This window comes from Ammospiza caudacuta, chromosome 1, assembly GCF_027887145.1.
Source record: "Ammospiza caudacuta isolate bAmmCau1 chromosome 1, bAmmCau1.pri, whole genome shotgun sequence".
NCBI lineage: Eukaryota > Metazoa > Chordata > Aves > Passeriformes > Passerellidae > Ammospiza > Ammospiza caudacuta.
The window spans coordinates 17,173,939-17,188,501 of NC_080593.1; the positions used below are offsets into that span (position 1 = coordinate 17,173,939).

A 14,563-nucleotide genomic window follows, 5' to 3' on the forward strand; every position below is an offset into this window, starting at 1 on the left:
TTATGTGCTTTCTGGTGGGGCCCATGATATTCAGAGCAGTTTGTTAACACACTGAAGCTCTTTAAAATGCACACCATGTGTGCACAAAATGTCCTCATTTATCAGATTAGCTCACAGATCAGGCACAATTCAAAAGAGCAGGATGGTGCCAGAACAAGGGTGTCAACCCACCCTGCAGTGTAACTGAACTCCCCCTTCAATCCAAGGCTGGGAATGGAAAACAAAGAGAACAAATTACTAATTTTCAAGCTTTGCCTCATTTTAACTGACAGAGGCAAGTTACATTTTAATAAAGTAAATAATTTTTAGAACCTCTTTCCACAATTTCAGGGTGCATTCACACATTTCTTGCTAGCTACTTCAAAGAGGCTGAGGTGAGGATCTCCTGCACGTCTACAGCCGCTGATTGCTGCCCCTCTGATCTGCCTCTGAAACTGCTCTCCCCAATGCTCCTCTCCTTCCAGACAGAGTAAAGGAGGTTCTGTCAAACAGTTTAAATGTGCTGACCAAGGCCCTGTGAGATTTGAGCTGGTGGGGCAGTGAGAGGATGGCCAATTCTTGGCCACAAAACCATTCAAGCACAAGCCTCTTGCACGGATGCAGATTCTGAGCAAACCTCCATGGTCATGGCACAGCTGGGATTGTGCCAGGGATAAGTGACACTGCCCTGAAGAGCCAGGCTCCCACAGCTGAGCTGAAGCACTTTGGCAATACAGTAACAGGTATTTCTATCCTGCTGGAGCAGGCTGTTTATGAGGTAGACATATTTATCCATCCACCCCTGCACAAAAGTCAGGTGTGTCCTAAACATCTGTAATAAGTAGATAGACAGGATTAATTCTTTCATCATGTAACAAGGCCCTCCCTGCATAATAGATGTGGCACTATGTTTTATAGTATTCAGATTTTTGTCCTTTCCTTTCTACAAGCACGATATTGAGAAATGGTTGAGCAACACCAAATAACTTTAAGTGGTAGGAGATGTGCTAAATTATTCTGGATTAATTATTGAGTAATATAATCAAATATCAAACCAGAAAATCAAAATGTCAAGAAAAGTGAGAAGGAAGAAATTCATACTAGCCCTCCAGCTAAAATCAGAGACTTATTGCTTCTGTGTCCTGATTTTAGCTTTCAGATTACTGATCCATATGAAAATAAACCCTCCTCTTGTGACTAAATCTCTTCCTACTAACCAACAGAGAATGATAAGAAATATGAGATATATCAAATAGTGGTATATTGCTTTAATATATAACAACACATGCCCGCTGAGGGCAAGACATATCCTATCATTACTTTGAAGTCTCTTACTCAAATTCAGAAAACAAATGATAGGAGAAATCTGCTTGGCAAGTGGAAGAGGGGGAGGAACACACAAAATCCAGCCTGCTATTGTGAGATTTCAGACATAAATTAAGGCATGAATTTGAAACTGATATAATAGTTTTGGTATTACTCTGCATATGAATAAAAATTACTTAGAATCCTAGAATTGTCAAGGCTGCGAAAGACTTATAATATCATCAAGTCCAACCATTAATTCAGCACTACCATGTTCACTACTCTAGTGCCCCATCCACATGTTTTTTCAACACTTCTAATGACAGTGATTCCACCAGTTCCCTGGGCAGCCTTTTTCAATGCTTAACCACCCTTTCAGTGAGGACATTTTTTCCTAACGTCCAATCTAAACATCTCCTGGTGCAACCTGAGGCCATTTTTTCTCATTCTGCCATTTGTTACATGGGAGAAGAGACCAAATCCGCTTGGCTACAAGCTCCTTTCAGGTAATTGTAGAGAGTTGCAAGGTCTCCCCTGAGCCTCCTTTTCTCCAGGCTAAGCAACCACATCTCCCTCAGCTGCTCCTTGTAAAGACTTGTTCTCCAGCCCTTTCACCAGCTTTGTTAACCTTCTCTGGACATTTCCTTTGACTTGATTAAAACCTTTTATACAAAAATGGTTATGCATTAGATAGCATAATTTATACAGTCTATTTTGTGAATAAGCACTAGCAATGGATTACACATAAATTGTTAGATTGTTGCTGTGACCCTTATAAATAAATATATTCCCCTGTGGCTTCACTAAACCTTTGAAAAGTACATTTCTATGCAAATCTGTGAAAAGTTTTATGGCAGTGTTCTATGGCATTGCAAAAATTGTCCAGTACCATAGCAGACTGTGAAGCAGCCTGACAGCTGATGGATTGGAAGCTCCAGGCCATTTTCAGTAGGTACATTTAAAATTAGAAGGTATAAAAAGCTGGATATAAAGTACAGAGGACAATTTTGCCATATTCAACATATGTACTGGATAACCTCCTATTAATTTCTTAGTTATGCACTGATAATACACAATATTCACATGGTCCTTTGCTAACTCTTACTAACATTGCTTAAGCAGAAAAACAAGTGATCTGCCTGGCAGCTGCCAGCCTCCAGCCTAACCCTGGAGTGTGATGGCCAGTGCTGACCCTGCTGGAAGGTGGCAGGGTTGGGACAGGCTCGCTGCTGCTTGAGCCAACACCTCCTGAACCGCTGAATGGAACGGCGTCAGCGACAGGCTTGGGTTACACGTGCATGCAGTTTATATCCACCACAGAACTGCAATGGGAAATCACTTGAAAGCAATTTATTGTTCTAATAGACTATTATAGCAGGAGGCTATTGTAAATAATACTTAAAGAGGTTGCTGAAAGGAGGCTTTTTCTGTTATGTAGACATAATATCTTTGAATAAGGCACCGTATGTCAGATTTGCTGCTCTTTTCCTAATGCAGAACAAAAAAGCATTTGAATACTGAATTCTATTCTCTGAAATGAAATAAGGAACCTTTAGGCCACACAGTAAAAATAATTTAAAATTATATGTATTAGGCACTTGAGAAAAGATATTCAGCCCAACTTTTTTCCACAAAACATTTTTTTTTTCTTTCACTGGAAACCAAAGCAGTTTTCAAAAGAGAGACTGTTTCAACAAGCATTTTAGGATAAAAAGTACCTCCCCCCTTTAGTAGCTTATATGATAATACTCTGCCAAGTATGGCATCCATAAGATCATAAGAGATGATGGCACCCCCTAGGTGATTAACTGACAGATACATTGTTTAAACTTGTTAAGAGTTTGGTGTGTGGCCAACATAAGTACCAGCACTGAGATCTGATTTTTCAGATCTACAGCAAATGGCCTTTACACAGCAGGAGTAATTGGAAATGATTGTAGACTGTAGTCCATAGAGTCCCATGAATTTTCTGGCTATTATGAGAAAACAAGAGAAAATAAGGTCCTGAGTCCAAGCATATATCCTGTGTGGGAAGTGTTTGTAGGTTTTTAGAGCTTTCCACAGCCCACCTGTTCTGTGCTATGATCAGACACCACACATCTAAACAATCTTCAGTCTCATCACAGTTCCTCTTTACCTTTTCTTCCTCTTCTCCCCTTTCACACCTGTACATGCCCCTTCTATCTGGCCCTTGCAAGCGCCTCCATTATTTCTTCTCCCAGAATTCATCATACTGTTACATTCCAGATGCCAGGGGATACAATCCCTCTATGCCATTATCCATCACAGTGATATTGTATGAAAAACCAAAAAAAGGTGCAGAGAAAATCCCTTGACCCTTGCAGTGCACAGTGGAACATTATCAGCACAGCCCAGTTCTTCCGTGGATAAATTCTAGCTCTTATAAACTCTATTGAGAGTATGCAAATATATTAGTTGTAAAACTTTAGGAATTCACCAAATGTTGTCAGGTTTTTCAGGAAGAGCAGGAGGTATGACCCTGAAACCACCTTCTGCTAACTACCTTCCTCATTCAAAACAGAGCTCCTGGGGGTGTAACCTCTTGGCTGAAATATTTGTAATGATGCTACAGAAAGCATTTCTTCTTTTTCCTGTCTCACAAACTCCTTGGATGGGAAAAATAAAGTCTGAAATAGAAATATGTGCTACTTGGGCTAAATTAAGTCTGAGAAAGGTGTAAGCAACTAAAAGCAAAGCATTACAAGGGGAAACAACTGCAAATTTCACACACAGTACAGTGAGGGCTCTATAATATATCTTCTATGTAAAACAACATCTTGATCTCCTTTTCAGTCAGAACAGCATGAGTCTTTTTTTTTCTTAGCATGTAAGAAAAGATATCTAGCTGTGAGACATCTTTCAATTGATGTAAAAACATAGATAGGCTCTACCTTCCATATTGAAGAAATTTTGAGAAGTAAAAACATGTCAGATACAGAATGAAGAGTTAGACATTTAAAGGGAAGTGGTGGCACACATAATTATCCACCTCACATTCAGAATTATTTTAAAGAATGTTAGAAATATTTTTAATACTGAGTAAGTAGGTATTTATTAAATGACATTGTTTAAAAAGTCCCCAGCCCTTTAGCAAACACACTGGCCAGAAAGATACTGTGGAGTTATCATGGTTATGACCACATAAATTAAAACATTCATAGCTAATGGTAACAGCAAATAGCTGAGCACAGCAGGAAGCTGTCATCAGTAATTTACATATTCACTTCTAATTGTGCCTATGCATCATTAAGATTGTTCGTATTTGCATTTGCTGTCCTCTGAACCAAGTCATTTTCCAGTGGCATATATTCACTTTCACTGCAGGTAACTTTCATTACTGGTAATTAAAGGACAATTTTTACCACATTATTCTACAGGAAACAAGAAGTGGTTGCTGAGATTGATTAATATTTAAACTAAGTTTGAGATGCAATCAGTCTCAGAGACACAAGAGATTATTCCAGTTATGTAATGAAAAGTAGCAGGAACACCCCTAACCCCGATTTGTTTTTTTGTTTTTGAATATCCAAAGCTTATCCTTTAAAATTTGTTGGAATGCACTAGGTGGCCTGATTTATTTTTAAATGTTCCCAACAGAGAATAGCCTCAGTCTATGTGTAATGACTTTTTATCCTCCAGTCTGTGTTTGAGCTCTGACTGGGACAATACCAAGGAGGATGTCAATGTTATCTTAGTGTGGAAGTGATTTTCTAGTATACAACTGCACCTGAAGGTTGCTGTGCATCCAGTCGAATCCCTTTTGCCTTCAGTGCTATGGAAGATGGTCTTTTTCAAACACCACTCAACCCTACAGACTCAGCATTGCTTCCAGTTGAAGCTTTACTGTTTCACTGGGAGCTGGAACAGACCCAAGAACTGTAATGTGTTTTCACTTGCTGAAAAAAACCCTATTATGTTGTCCCTTATTTTGCCATCCAAATACTGTGCTTGGTAATACTATCACTGCAAAATTGCTGTCAAATATTTATTTTTATTGGGGAAATAGTGCTCCTTCTGTAGTAGCATGATGTTATCATTTAATTATTTTTTCTTTTCTGCTTTGTGATGGAAAACTGCAATTCAATGAAGTATATATTTAAATGCAAAAGAGGCACACCAATTAATCAGTACAGAATACGAATGCTTTTAATCTGCATCAAAAAAACGGTGGCGCTTAGAAAAACACCAATCTTTTAAATAGAAAGAACATAAAAGTAATTCCTATCCATGCTCAGATTTCCTCAAATAGAATGAAAAATTGCAATTGTGCAATTAGATTATCTTCACAATAATATATTCTTTTAAAGCTTTGCATTATGCTAAGCACATTTTGATAAGCCTTTGATTTCCTTTTTTTATAATTTTAATTGTTAAGAAAAAATCCACAGAGATAGCTCAAATGTTAGCTCTGAAAGACAGATGTTTACTGTTTTCTGGTTTTTATTCATCCACTGCACCAAACACAGAAACTTAAGTACTGAAGATAAGAAATAAATTAGTCTGGGAATATATATGGTAAGTTAGGCATAGCCAGGAGTGTAAAGTAATCAATTCTGAGGTGTGGATAAATTAGGTGACAGCATAGTACAATCCACTCAATTATCTGGGATCATAGGAGACTGGGAACTGATGGAGAAGAGAAAAACACAGTGGAGCTGCTCCAAGGAGCACCAGAGACACTTCAGTTCTGTGTGTGGTAATGTAGCCCAGAAGAGCTTATTAACCCTGTGTTCAGCACTAGGCAGTGGTCTCGAGGCATTGTTTGCAATGTTGTGTGAATTTGCAAAGCCATCTTAGGCTCTGCTTCTCAAGGAAGCAGTTACAGCTCTGCAAACCATGTCTGAGCCTGTGAGTCTCATTAAGCCTGGCTCTATATGCATTCTCCCAGGAACATTCTTGGTTGTGCTATTCTCATAGTCTTTATCAAGCAGTGCAAAACAGAACAGAAATGGTGCTAAAGGTGTTTTCAGACTTCAAAACATTTTCCAAGATTTTAAGCAGTGTTTTTCTTCCTCTTAGGGATGCTCACTCCAAAGAGCTGAGCAAGTAGGACTGCTGATATGGGCCATCTACCCTTTCAGCACCTGCTTTCAACTCAGAGTCACAGGAGACTTGTCTTTGGGTCTGTTATATTTCCTTTCTCTGCTAATTATGCAAATATTATTTTTTCCTGGGCAAGGTGTCTGTCTGCTTTTGACCAGAAGCTCCATGTAGGGTGAAAAACCTTTCCCAGGAAAATTTTTATTTCGTATGTACATATCAAAGAAATTCTTCCATTTTAAAGGATTGCCATCCTCCAACAAACAGCTATTAACTCAGAAAATCCTAACCTACCCTCTAATGAGTATGCCAAACCTGCATGGGTCTATTTAAAAAGCTGACTTTCACTCCATGACTACCCCTTGCAATAAGATGGCTCTTTTCATATTTAAATTACCTTTCTGAAGCTATAAAATAAAAGAATGAAAAAAATGCTAATAAAAAGGATTACTGCCAGAAGCCCACCTCCTGCTTTAAGTGGCTGCTCTAAAGTCAGTCCTTCCACGAAATGTTCTTATAAAAAACCAGTTTAGCTCCATTTGTTAGTGGTGTAAGAAGCAAGTAATCTTAGCATTTGTCACACAATAACCATCTTCCCAGGTAGGTCTAGGAGAAGGAAATGGGCTGTCTGAGGTTCTGCATGTTTCTGCCTATACCACCAGGGTCTAGATCCCCCATTTTTCCCATGTTCTTAGGGCAGTGGATGCCTTGACAGTATTTTGAGGGATTAAGAAGATAAGCCTACCTTGTGATGGGCAGCTGGAAGTGACAGAAGCAGAAGGGACCTGGATTGGCAGCTGGGAATGGAAAACAGGAGAGGAATTCCTTGACGCAGTGGAAGTGGAAAGGAAACATCAGGAGACAACCTGATGGCCAAAGGCTGAGCTGACAAATATGCAAGAGTAAAAAGCAAAATTAAAGAGGCCAAAGGAACAAGGGATCCAGTAGAACACAGGAGGAGAACCACTGAGATGACGGATGGAGAAAAGTGTAGCAGAGGTGACGGAAAAGGAGAATTGCTGACACCAGAGTACTGCTGAGGAGCAAAGATAAGCTTGCAGGAGGGATGAAGAGGAGAGAGTTTTATGAAAAATGAGGTTGAGACAGAAGGCAAATTCTGCAAGTGAAAATATATTAGAGGAGAAAGGTCATGTCAAAATACAGTAAGACTATTTATTTTTTGCCACTCTTATCTTGTGCATTCTTGAAGCTGCAATTTTGAATCTTATTGCTTCTGTGCTCCCCAGCAGCTCAGGCTGCCTAGCAATGCCTGGCTGTGCTGCACAGAGCTCGTGGCTGCCTGGCAACTGTCCGGGGGCTATGCTGGGGTCTCTGACCAGCTCAGGGATGCAGTCCTGCTCCAAACACCCCTGCTCCCCTGGAAAGCCAGGAGACAGCATCACCAGCTGTTAACAGTTTTGATGAAAACATTAAAAATATTAATTGGGGAAAAGCGCACATGGAGGTGACCAAAAGAGTGCAGAGTGCATGGCAAATTGTCTCAAAAATGCAGGAACAGCCCCATTCATCTCTGCAATACTCAAACAATCCGTGAGGACAACCGAAATATCAATATGGGTTGTTATTCTGGTTCTTAAATAAGGTTCTGGGCTAAAGCAAACGAAAGGAACTCAATGCTGCTATGCACCTTCTTGGGCAGCTATTAAACAGGTAGAGGAAATACTGAAAAATCAAATTTTGGTACCAAGAAAAAAAACCTGTTAGGAGTAATAAGTATTCACAAAGCCTCGTCCTAGTACAGCCATACTTGTGTAACTATCATTGCAATCAACAAAAATTTTCTTACAAGAAAATGAGACTTGGCATTTGGCAGCAGAGTTGATGTGGCTGATCTGAACAGCCCTGTGTCCTCTGTGCTTCCAGCTGCCCCCTCAGATCCCTCATCTCCCTTTCCACTGCACTGTCAGAAATGCTTGTGTAGCTAAACAACCGAAACAGGAATCAATCCAGCTGAGAAATGGTCCAACAAAAAATAAAGGGTTCTTTTCCAATCAACACTACTGAAGCAAGTACTGTTCGTTCCCAAGGGAAAAACAAAGACACATACCAATCTATGGCCAAGGAAAGGGAACGGACAGTTACAGAGCTACACAAATTACAGTGCAGGAGAAGTTGCTGTGATACTGCTACTTTGCTGCTGTTCTAAACAGCACTTAGAATATAGTCACATTTCTCTTTCCCAGCCAAAAATGGCCTGTTGTCCTACAAAGACAGGATTGCCCCTGGCATGAGGGCAATCTCAGTGGAGATCTCATGCCCCACTGAGGAGGAGAAAATCTCAGATGTAAAGTTGAGACATTGAGAGATATATAAGCACATTTTACTCTGGATAGGATCTCATTTGGGTGATTGTTTAGGTGGAGATTGATGGACATAATTACACATTTTCCTCTGCCAGTCCAGCAGCCCAAGCCAGGAAAATTTTAATTCCCAGCTCTTTTGCACACTTGAAGTATCTTGTGTAAGTTAGGTAATTTTTTTTTTTCTAATTAGCAGTTTATTGCTGGTGCAACGAGAAAGTGTGACAGAGCAAAAAAGCCCAAACCCAACAAAATAAAACAAAATGAAAAGAACAACAAAATAAAACAGTTTCTAAAAAGAAACCCCAGTGAATGCAGTTTAGATACACACTACTATCTTCAGCAAATGTCAGTTCAAGCCCAAGGTTTATTGATTGTGGCTCAGCGCGGGTTCTGCTAGATTTGCATTCTTTCAGGTGCTTTACAATCACTCGGTGTACACACCATGCAGACTCACGGAGCCAGCTTCGATCTTTCGCACCTGAGTCAATGCACATCCAAGAGCCTCAGACACAAAGACACTCAAGGGACCCTGCAGAGAGTTATTTAGAAAGAAGGAGGGCTAACCAGGAATGGGGCAAAAGCTAGACCTGCTGGTCCCATCAACTGGGCGTATCCACACCACAATTCCCAGTACACCTTACACTGTGTGGCCCTCACAGCAGCACTGCCATGGTTGTATGGCACCCAGATGACAGGTCCTGCAGGAGTGGCCCTGGTTTTGCTGTTTATCTACCCCGGGTCTAACCCGCGGGCATGGGGACAAGGCCTGGCCGTGCCACGGCAGCTGCAGAAGAGCCTCAACGCAGCTGTCACAAGGTGGCGACCTTTGATGTGCTCCTCCGAGGTGTTGTTGCGTTGTGAGAACATTTTGAATACACTTGGTGGGGTTTGTGCATGGCCTTTCAGGCTGCGCAGGGCACGGGGCTGCAAGCCCTCCTGGAGCCGCTGCTCCGCTGTGTGAGGTGGATGCCTCCCCGCGGAGCCGCCAGTGCCTGCCCAGCAGTGTCCTGCCATGGCCTTGCAGGACAAGCCTGCTCACCAAGTGAAACACAATACATTTAGCAAAACACGCGCCACTCATTCTTCTCATACTGAAAAAAGTCAATGGGTAAGGCCCCGCACATTTGTAATTTCTTTTACAGGGGCAGCTGTAACATTTTAAGAAGAGTCAACAACAATTGTGCTACATTTGAGGATGTTAACAGCTTCCACGAAGCCAGTCTGTGATCTGTAGGCAATTACAGACTCATTCAACCAATGGGTGTTAAGCAATTTGCAGCCAAAATGAATAGAGAAATCGAATTTGTCTTTGTATTAATATACAGCTGGAAACAAGAAGTCAGTACTGGAAACAAGGAGAAGCCAGTGCCCAAGAGGGGTGATGCCTTGTAAGGCTGACCTAGAACAGAAGCTAGACAGAGGTAAAGAATAAAGTAGGTATTTATTAGAAGGCCTCAATGGATACACCTTGGGCAGTACAAGAGCCCAGCCAGGGCTACACCCCAAGATGAACCCAAAATGGTCACAAAATGGACAACCAGTCACAGGGTCTCTCACTTTTGTAAGCTCTGGTCCATTTGCATATTGGAGTTAATTGTCCAGTTATAACTTTAGCTTATGAAGCCCCATCCTTCTTGTTTTTCTCTCTTCAGTCCACATTGTTTATGTTCTTGGGCCTGAAATTTGGATCGTTTGTCCTTCTCTACCTTGGTTGCCAGCTAGAGATGAAATTGCTTTGTCTCCTTACTCTGTGAAGAGAGCTTACTATTCCCTAATATGAAGCTCAGAACTACACACTAAAGCAGTACAGAATCTGAAAAATAGAAAAGCTAAAACCTGAGGCATCAGGGGTTCTGGTCACACTTGCCTTGGGACACATTTAAAGCTCACCAATATCTCAATACAAACAAATGGAATTATTTTACATTGAAAGGAGTCCAAAATAAAGTGTTTTATTGGACATTACAAGCTGCCCTAAAGAGAGTTATTAAAACCCCTTTGGAAATAATTTTGCTAAGCTGCCAAGTAAATTAACCATCAGAAGATAGCAATGTAGATGCATTTCTATCCCACAGCAAGTGCTGCAAACGTACCAGCTCCTTCTGCTCCTCAAAGAGCTCTCAAATACTTCTCTTGGTATCTGTCTGGCTGTTCCCAGACAAGGGGTGTTTTGTGTAACTCCAGCTGCAAAGAATTTCCCAGGCCCACTGGTCCTTTCCAGGCTCCTCACCTTTCATCCTTGCTTCTACAGTTCTGGACTGAGATGCTGGACTTTGCTTCACAAAGGTGAAGGGAGATCTATTTTTTTCCCTCCCCACCTTGTTTTAGAGAAAGCAACAATTACACGAAATCATCCTGACCAGAACAGTACTGCAAACAGGAGATAGACTACAGAGAACATGTAAAATGTCACGATTATAGAGATGAGCAAGTCTTCTCTTACTATAATGTGAGCTTGAGACAGTTTTTTTCTGAGACATGCTGAATTTTAGCCACTGTGTGGCTTTCTCTAGGACAACTACTAAAATGCAAGGACTAACTGCGTTTGTGTTTGTGACTGCAGACACACAGCACATGCCACAAACAGCAGAGCCTTGGAGATGACTTTTTCTGGGCCTGTTACTCATTGCAAGAGCAGGCACGGACATCTCAGCAGAGCAGACACCTGCTGTTACTGGCTTCTCTTCTGGCATGATTGCAAAATCAGGATTTTGCTTCCAAAAAACATATGCAGGAGAGATTGTACTAAGTAATCACCAGACCTTTGTCTTCCATACCTGTGCTAACAGCCAGAGGAAAGCCTGAACAATGATTAACAACTGAGGTAAATGAGTGGCAGGAATACTGTATTTATCTCAGACAAGTATTTGAACTCTTCTTATGAACCTAAATCCAGGCAGTCACTAACTGTTAGTAGTTATACTGCGCAGGCCTCGACTAAGATCTACACAGTTTGGATTCAGTATTTCTCCCTCCCCCTCAGGGGATAATTCCCTGGAAGTTGCCCCAAGCCACGATCATTCTAACATCAGTCTTTTGTTGTCTTTGGAAGGTCTGCCCAGGGAGGTAGTGGAGTCACTGTCCCTGGAGGTGTTTAAGGAAATACTGGCCATTACAGTTAGGGCTGTGGTCTAGTTGACATGGTGGTGCTCAGTCATGGGTTGGACTCGATGATTTCAGAGACCTTTTCCAACCTAAGTGATTCTCCGATCTTCCAAAATTTTAGCCTGCCAGACGGCAGATAACCAAAGCAGCGCTTTCCTCCCAGCCCCTTTTGGCCTCTACTGCAGAGGAGCTCCCTCCGGGCAGCACTCTGGGGCTGGGGCTTTTCTGAGCGGGGCGGGGGATGGACATCACTGTCTCCCCTCGTCTCTGGGCTCCCAGCAGGACGGTCCGGCGGTCCCGCCACAGGAGCGCCCAGGCCGGAGCATTCCGGGCCCACCGGGTCCCTCCGGCCCGCGGGCGGTGCCCTTGAGCGGCGGCCGCCCCGCGCATGCGCCCGGCGCTGCCTACAACTCCCGGCTGCCTTCGCACAGCGAGGGCGGGCTTTTCCTCTTTTTTCTTGGTTTTTTTTTTTTTTTTTTTTTTTTTTCGTTTTTTTCCCCTCCCCTCGGAGGGGAAGGATGGGTGGGGAAAGCGAGCGTTCACGAAAGCGAGGCGAGGAGGAATCCCACAATACCAGGCGGGTTGCGAGCCCGGCGCTGCCGCTGTCTCTTTAATGCAAGAGGAAGCGATGCGGAGGGGTGGAAAATGGCAGAGTTGCAGATGTTGCTAGAGGAGGAAATCCCTTCTGGCAAGCGGGCTCTGCTTGAGAGCTACCAGAACCTCACTCGAGTCGCCGACTACTGCGAAAACAACTACATCCAGGTGAGGGGCGGCGGGGCAGCGCACCGGCGGCGGGGCTGGGCTCTCCGGTGCGGCGGCGGGGCCGGAGCCGCCCGAGGGGCAGCGACGCCTGACTGCCCTCGCTGCGGCTCCCGCCCCGCAGCCGGTCCCTTGGGTTTGCCTTTTCTTTCAACTTTCCCAGCTGAACGGCCAGGCTTCCCTTCCCCCGCTCCAGAGGGGAAGGGAGGGGGTTATTATGTCAGTCCGGCTCCGAGGGTGTGTCTTTTTTTTTTTTTTTCCTTTTTTTTTTCCTCCCCCCCCCTCTGTATTTATTTATCATGAGTCACATCCCGGAGACCTCCCAGGGCTGGGGTGGGGGTGAGGGAGGCGCGGGGGCCCCCGAGCCTCTCCGTGCGGCCGGCTCCGAGCCGGTATCCCGGGTTTCCCCACGGCTTCGCGGCGGCGGGGCTCCCTCCGGGGGCCGCGGACGGGCCTCGGGGCGGCGGTCGGTGGCGGTGGCGGTGGCCGGGGCGGATGCGCCGCACGTGGGGCGCGGGTGCCGGGCGGCCCCGCACCGCGCTCCGCCGGGGCCGCCGCCGCAGCGGCCGGGGAGCGGAAGGGGCCCCGCACCCGGGTGACATCACGGAGCTCGGGGACCCGCGCCGGGTCCTCCTCGGCGAGCGGGTCCCGGCGGGCCCGGGGGAGCCGCGGCGCTGCGGGTCCGCAGCGCTGCCGTGAGCGGCGTGTGGGGGCAGGAGGCTGCCCGTGGGCTGGCAGCGCCGTGCGGGCGTGAGGCGGCGTTTCAAAATGGCAATCTGTGCCTCTCGCAGCCTGCCCGGCTCCGACACCCTACAACAGGGATTGCAGACCGCGTCTCTCATGCGGGAAGAGGCTCCATTGGTTGTAGCGTCTCTACACCGGTCGGTGTGGATTTTTTTTCCATCCCAGAGATTGCCAGTGCTTCTTGGCCTTCTTTTAAGTCTGATTTTGTGAAGCTACTTTAAGCACAATTTGCTATTATTATTTTTTTCAGGATTTACATCACGTGACTCTAAGTCTCGGTCTTTAGTCATGCTGATCTGGATGCAGAACCATCCAGAGATGCTGAAACTCAGCTTCTTTTTTTTTTTTCCCATAAAAAATTTGAAGGGGAAAGGCAAATAAACTTTATTTACTAGATAGCTCGTAGAGTGAACTTGTTGAATCTAATACTAGATTACCTGTGATAAGTATTTAATACAGGTTACTAACATCTTCGGTATCCATCATTGCTGGTAAGCTGGCATACTGTTTTTAGTAATGGAGCAGCAAATATGGATGCACATCTTTAATAATACGAAGTGATTTTTTAAAATGAGATATTTGAATTAAAAGTGCTCTAAGAAGCCATATTTTCAAGTTTTGATTTTTTTTGTGGTATATGAGGTAGTATGAGTTAATGTCTATTTATGCTTCCGAGTTGTTTGCTCCACCCAGAGAAAGCTGCTGATATAAATGCTTCTAAGAGGCGAGGTTCATTTGGTTTTACTCATGGGAAATATGACAAATACATGAGTATGGTAATTGCAGCACAAGTTTTGACGTGTCTCCTGCTCCTGACTTTTCCCTGTGTCAGAGAGGTGCAGAGAATTTTCAGTCACATAATTTTCTTCAGAGTCATGAAACTTGTCTTTTCTTACTTTCATCAAACAAACCAAATAAACGCAACACTTGAGCAAATTCCCATCCGGTCATTTGGGGTTGCTTTTCCTTTTCTTTTTTTTTTTTTTTTTAAATTTGGTAGCTCATTTTCACCTCAAGTATCAAGGTCAGCTGGATGTGGGATTGGTGGGGTCTGTTTTATCTTTGCACAGCTGTGTTTACCCCTTTTGAAAGGAAGCCGGAATTCTAAAATTCCTAATGCAGTCTTGTACAGTAGCTTTGGAAAATGTATGTACCTCACTTGTATTTTACATGTATTGTACATTTGCTCAGTAAAAATGATAAATGTATTGATAAAAGCTATGTATTTTTTAAAGTGTTTGATGGAGGTGGTTTTTTTAATCAGCCCTTGATGCAAAACCATCTGC

At 43.5% G+C, this 14,563-nt stretch overlaps 1 protein-coding gene across 11 annotated transcripts in view; it reads left to right on the plus strand.

Annotated features, from left to right (window-relative positions):
- Positions 1-12,290: 12,290 nt before the first annotated feature.
- Positions 12,291-14,563, plus strand: part of ABI1 (abl interactor 1) — a 76,439-nt gene continuing 74,166 nt past the window's right edge. For 10 of the 11 annotated variants that reach the window (XM_058801001.1, XM_058801027.1, XM_058801045.1 and 7 more), the window contains exon 1: positions 12,299-12,536. In XM_058801001.1, coding sequence (XP_058656984.1) covers positions 12,420-12,536 — 117 coding nt within the window. In that variant the 5' untranslated portion in view covers positions 12,299-12,419. Of the gene's footprint in view, positions 12,537-14,563 lie in introns of all 11 variants that reach the window. The other variant, XM_058801073.1, reaches the window with a different exon arrangement.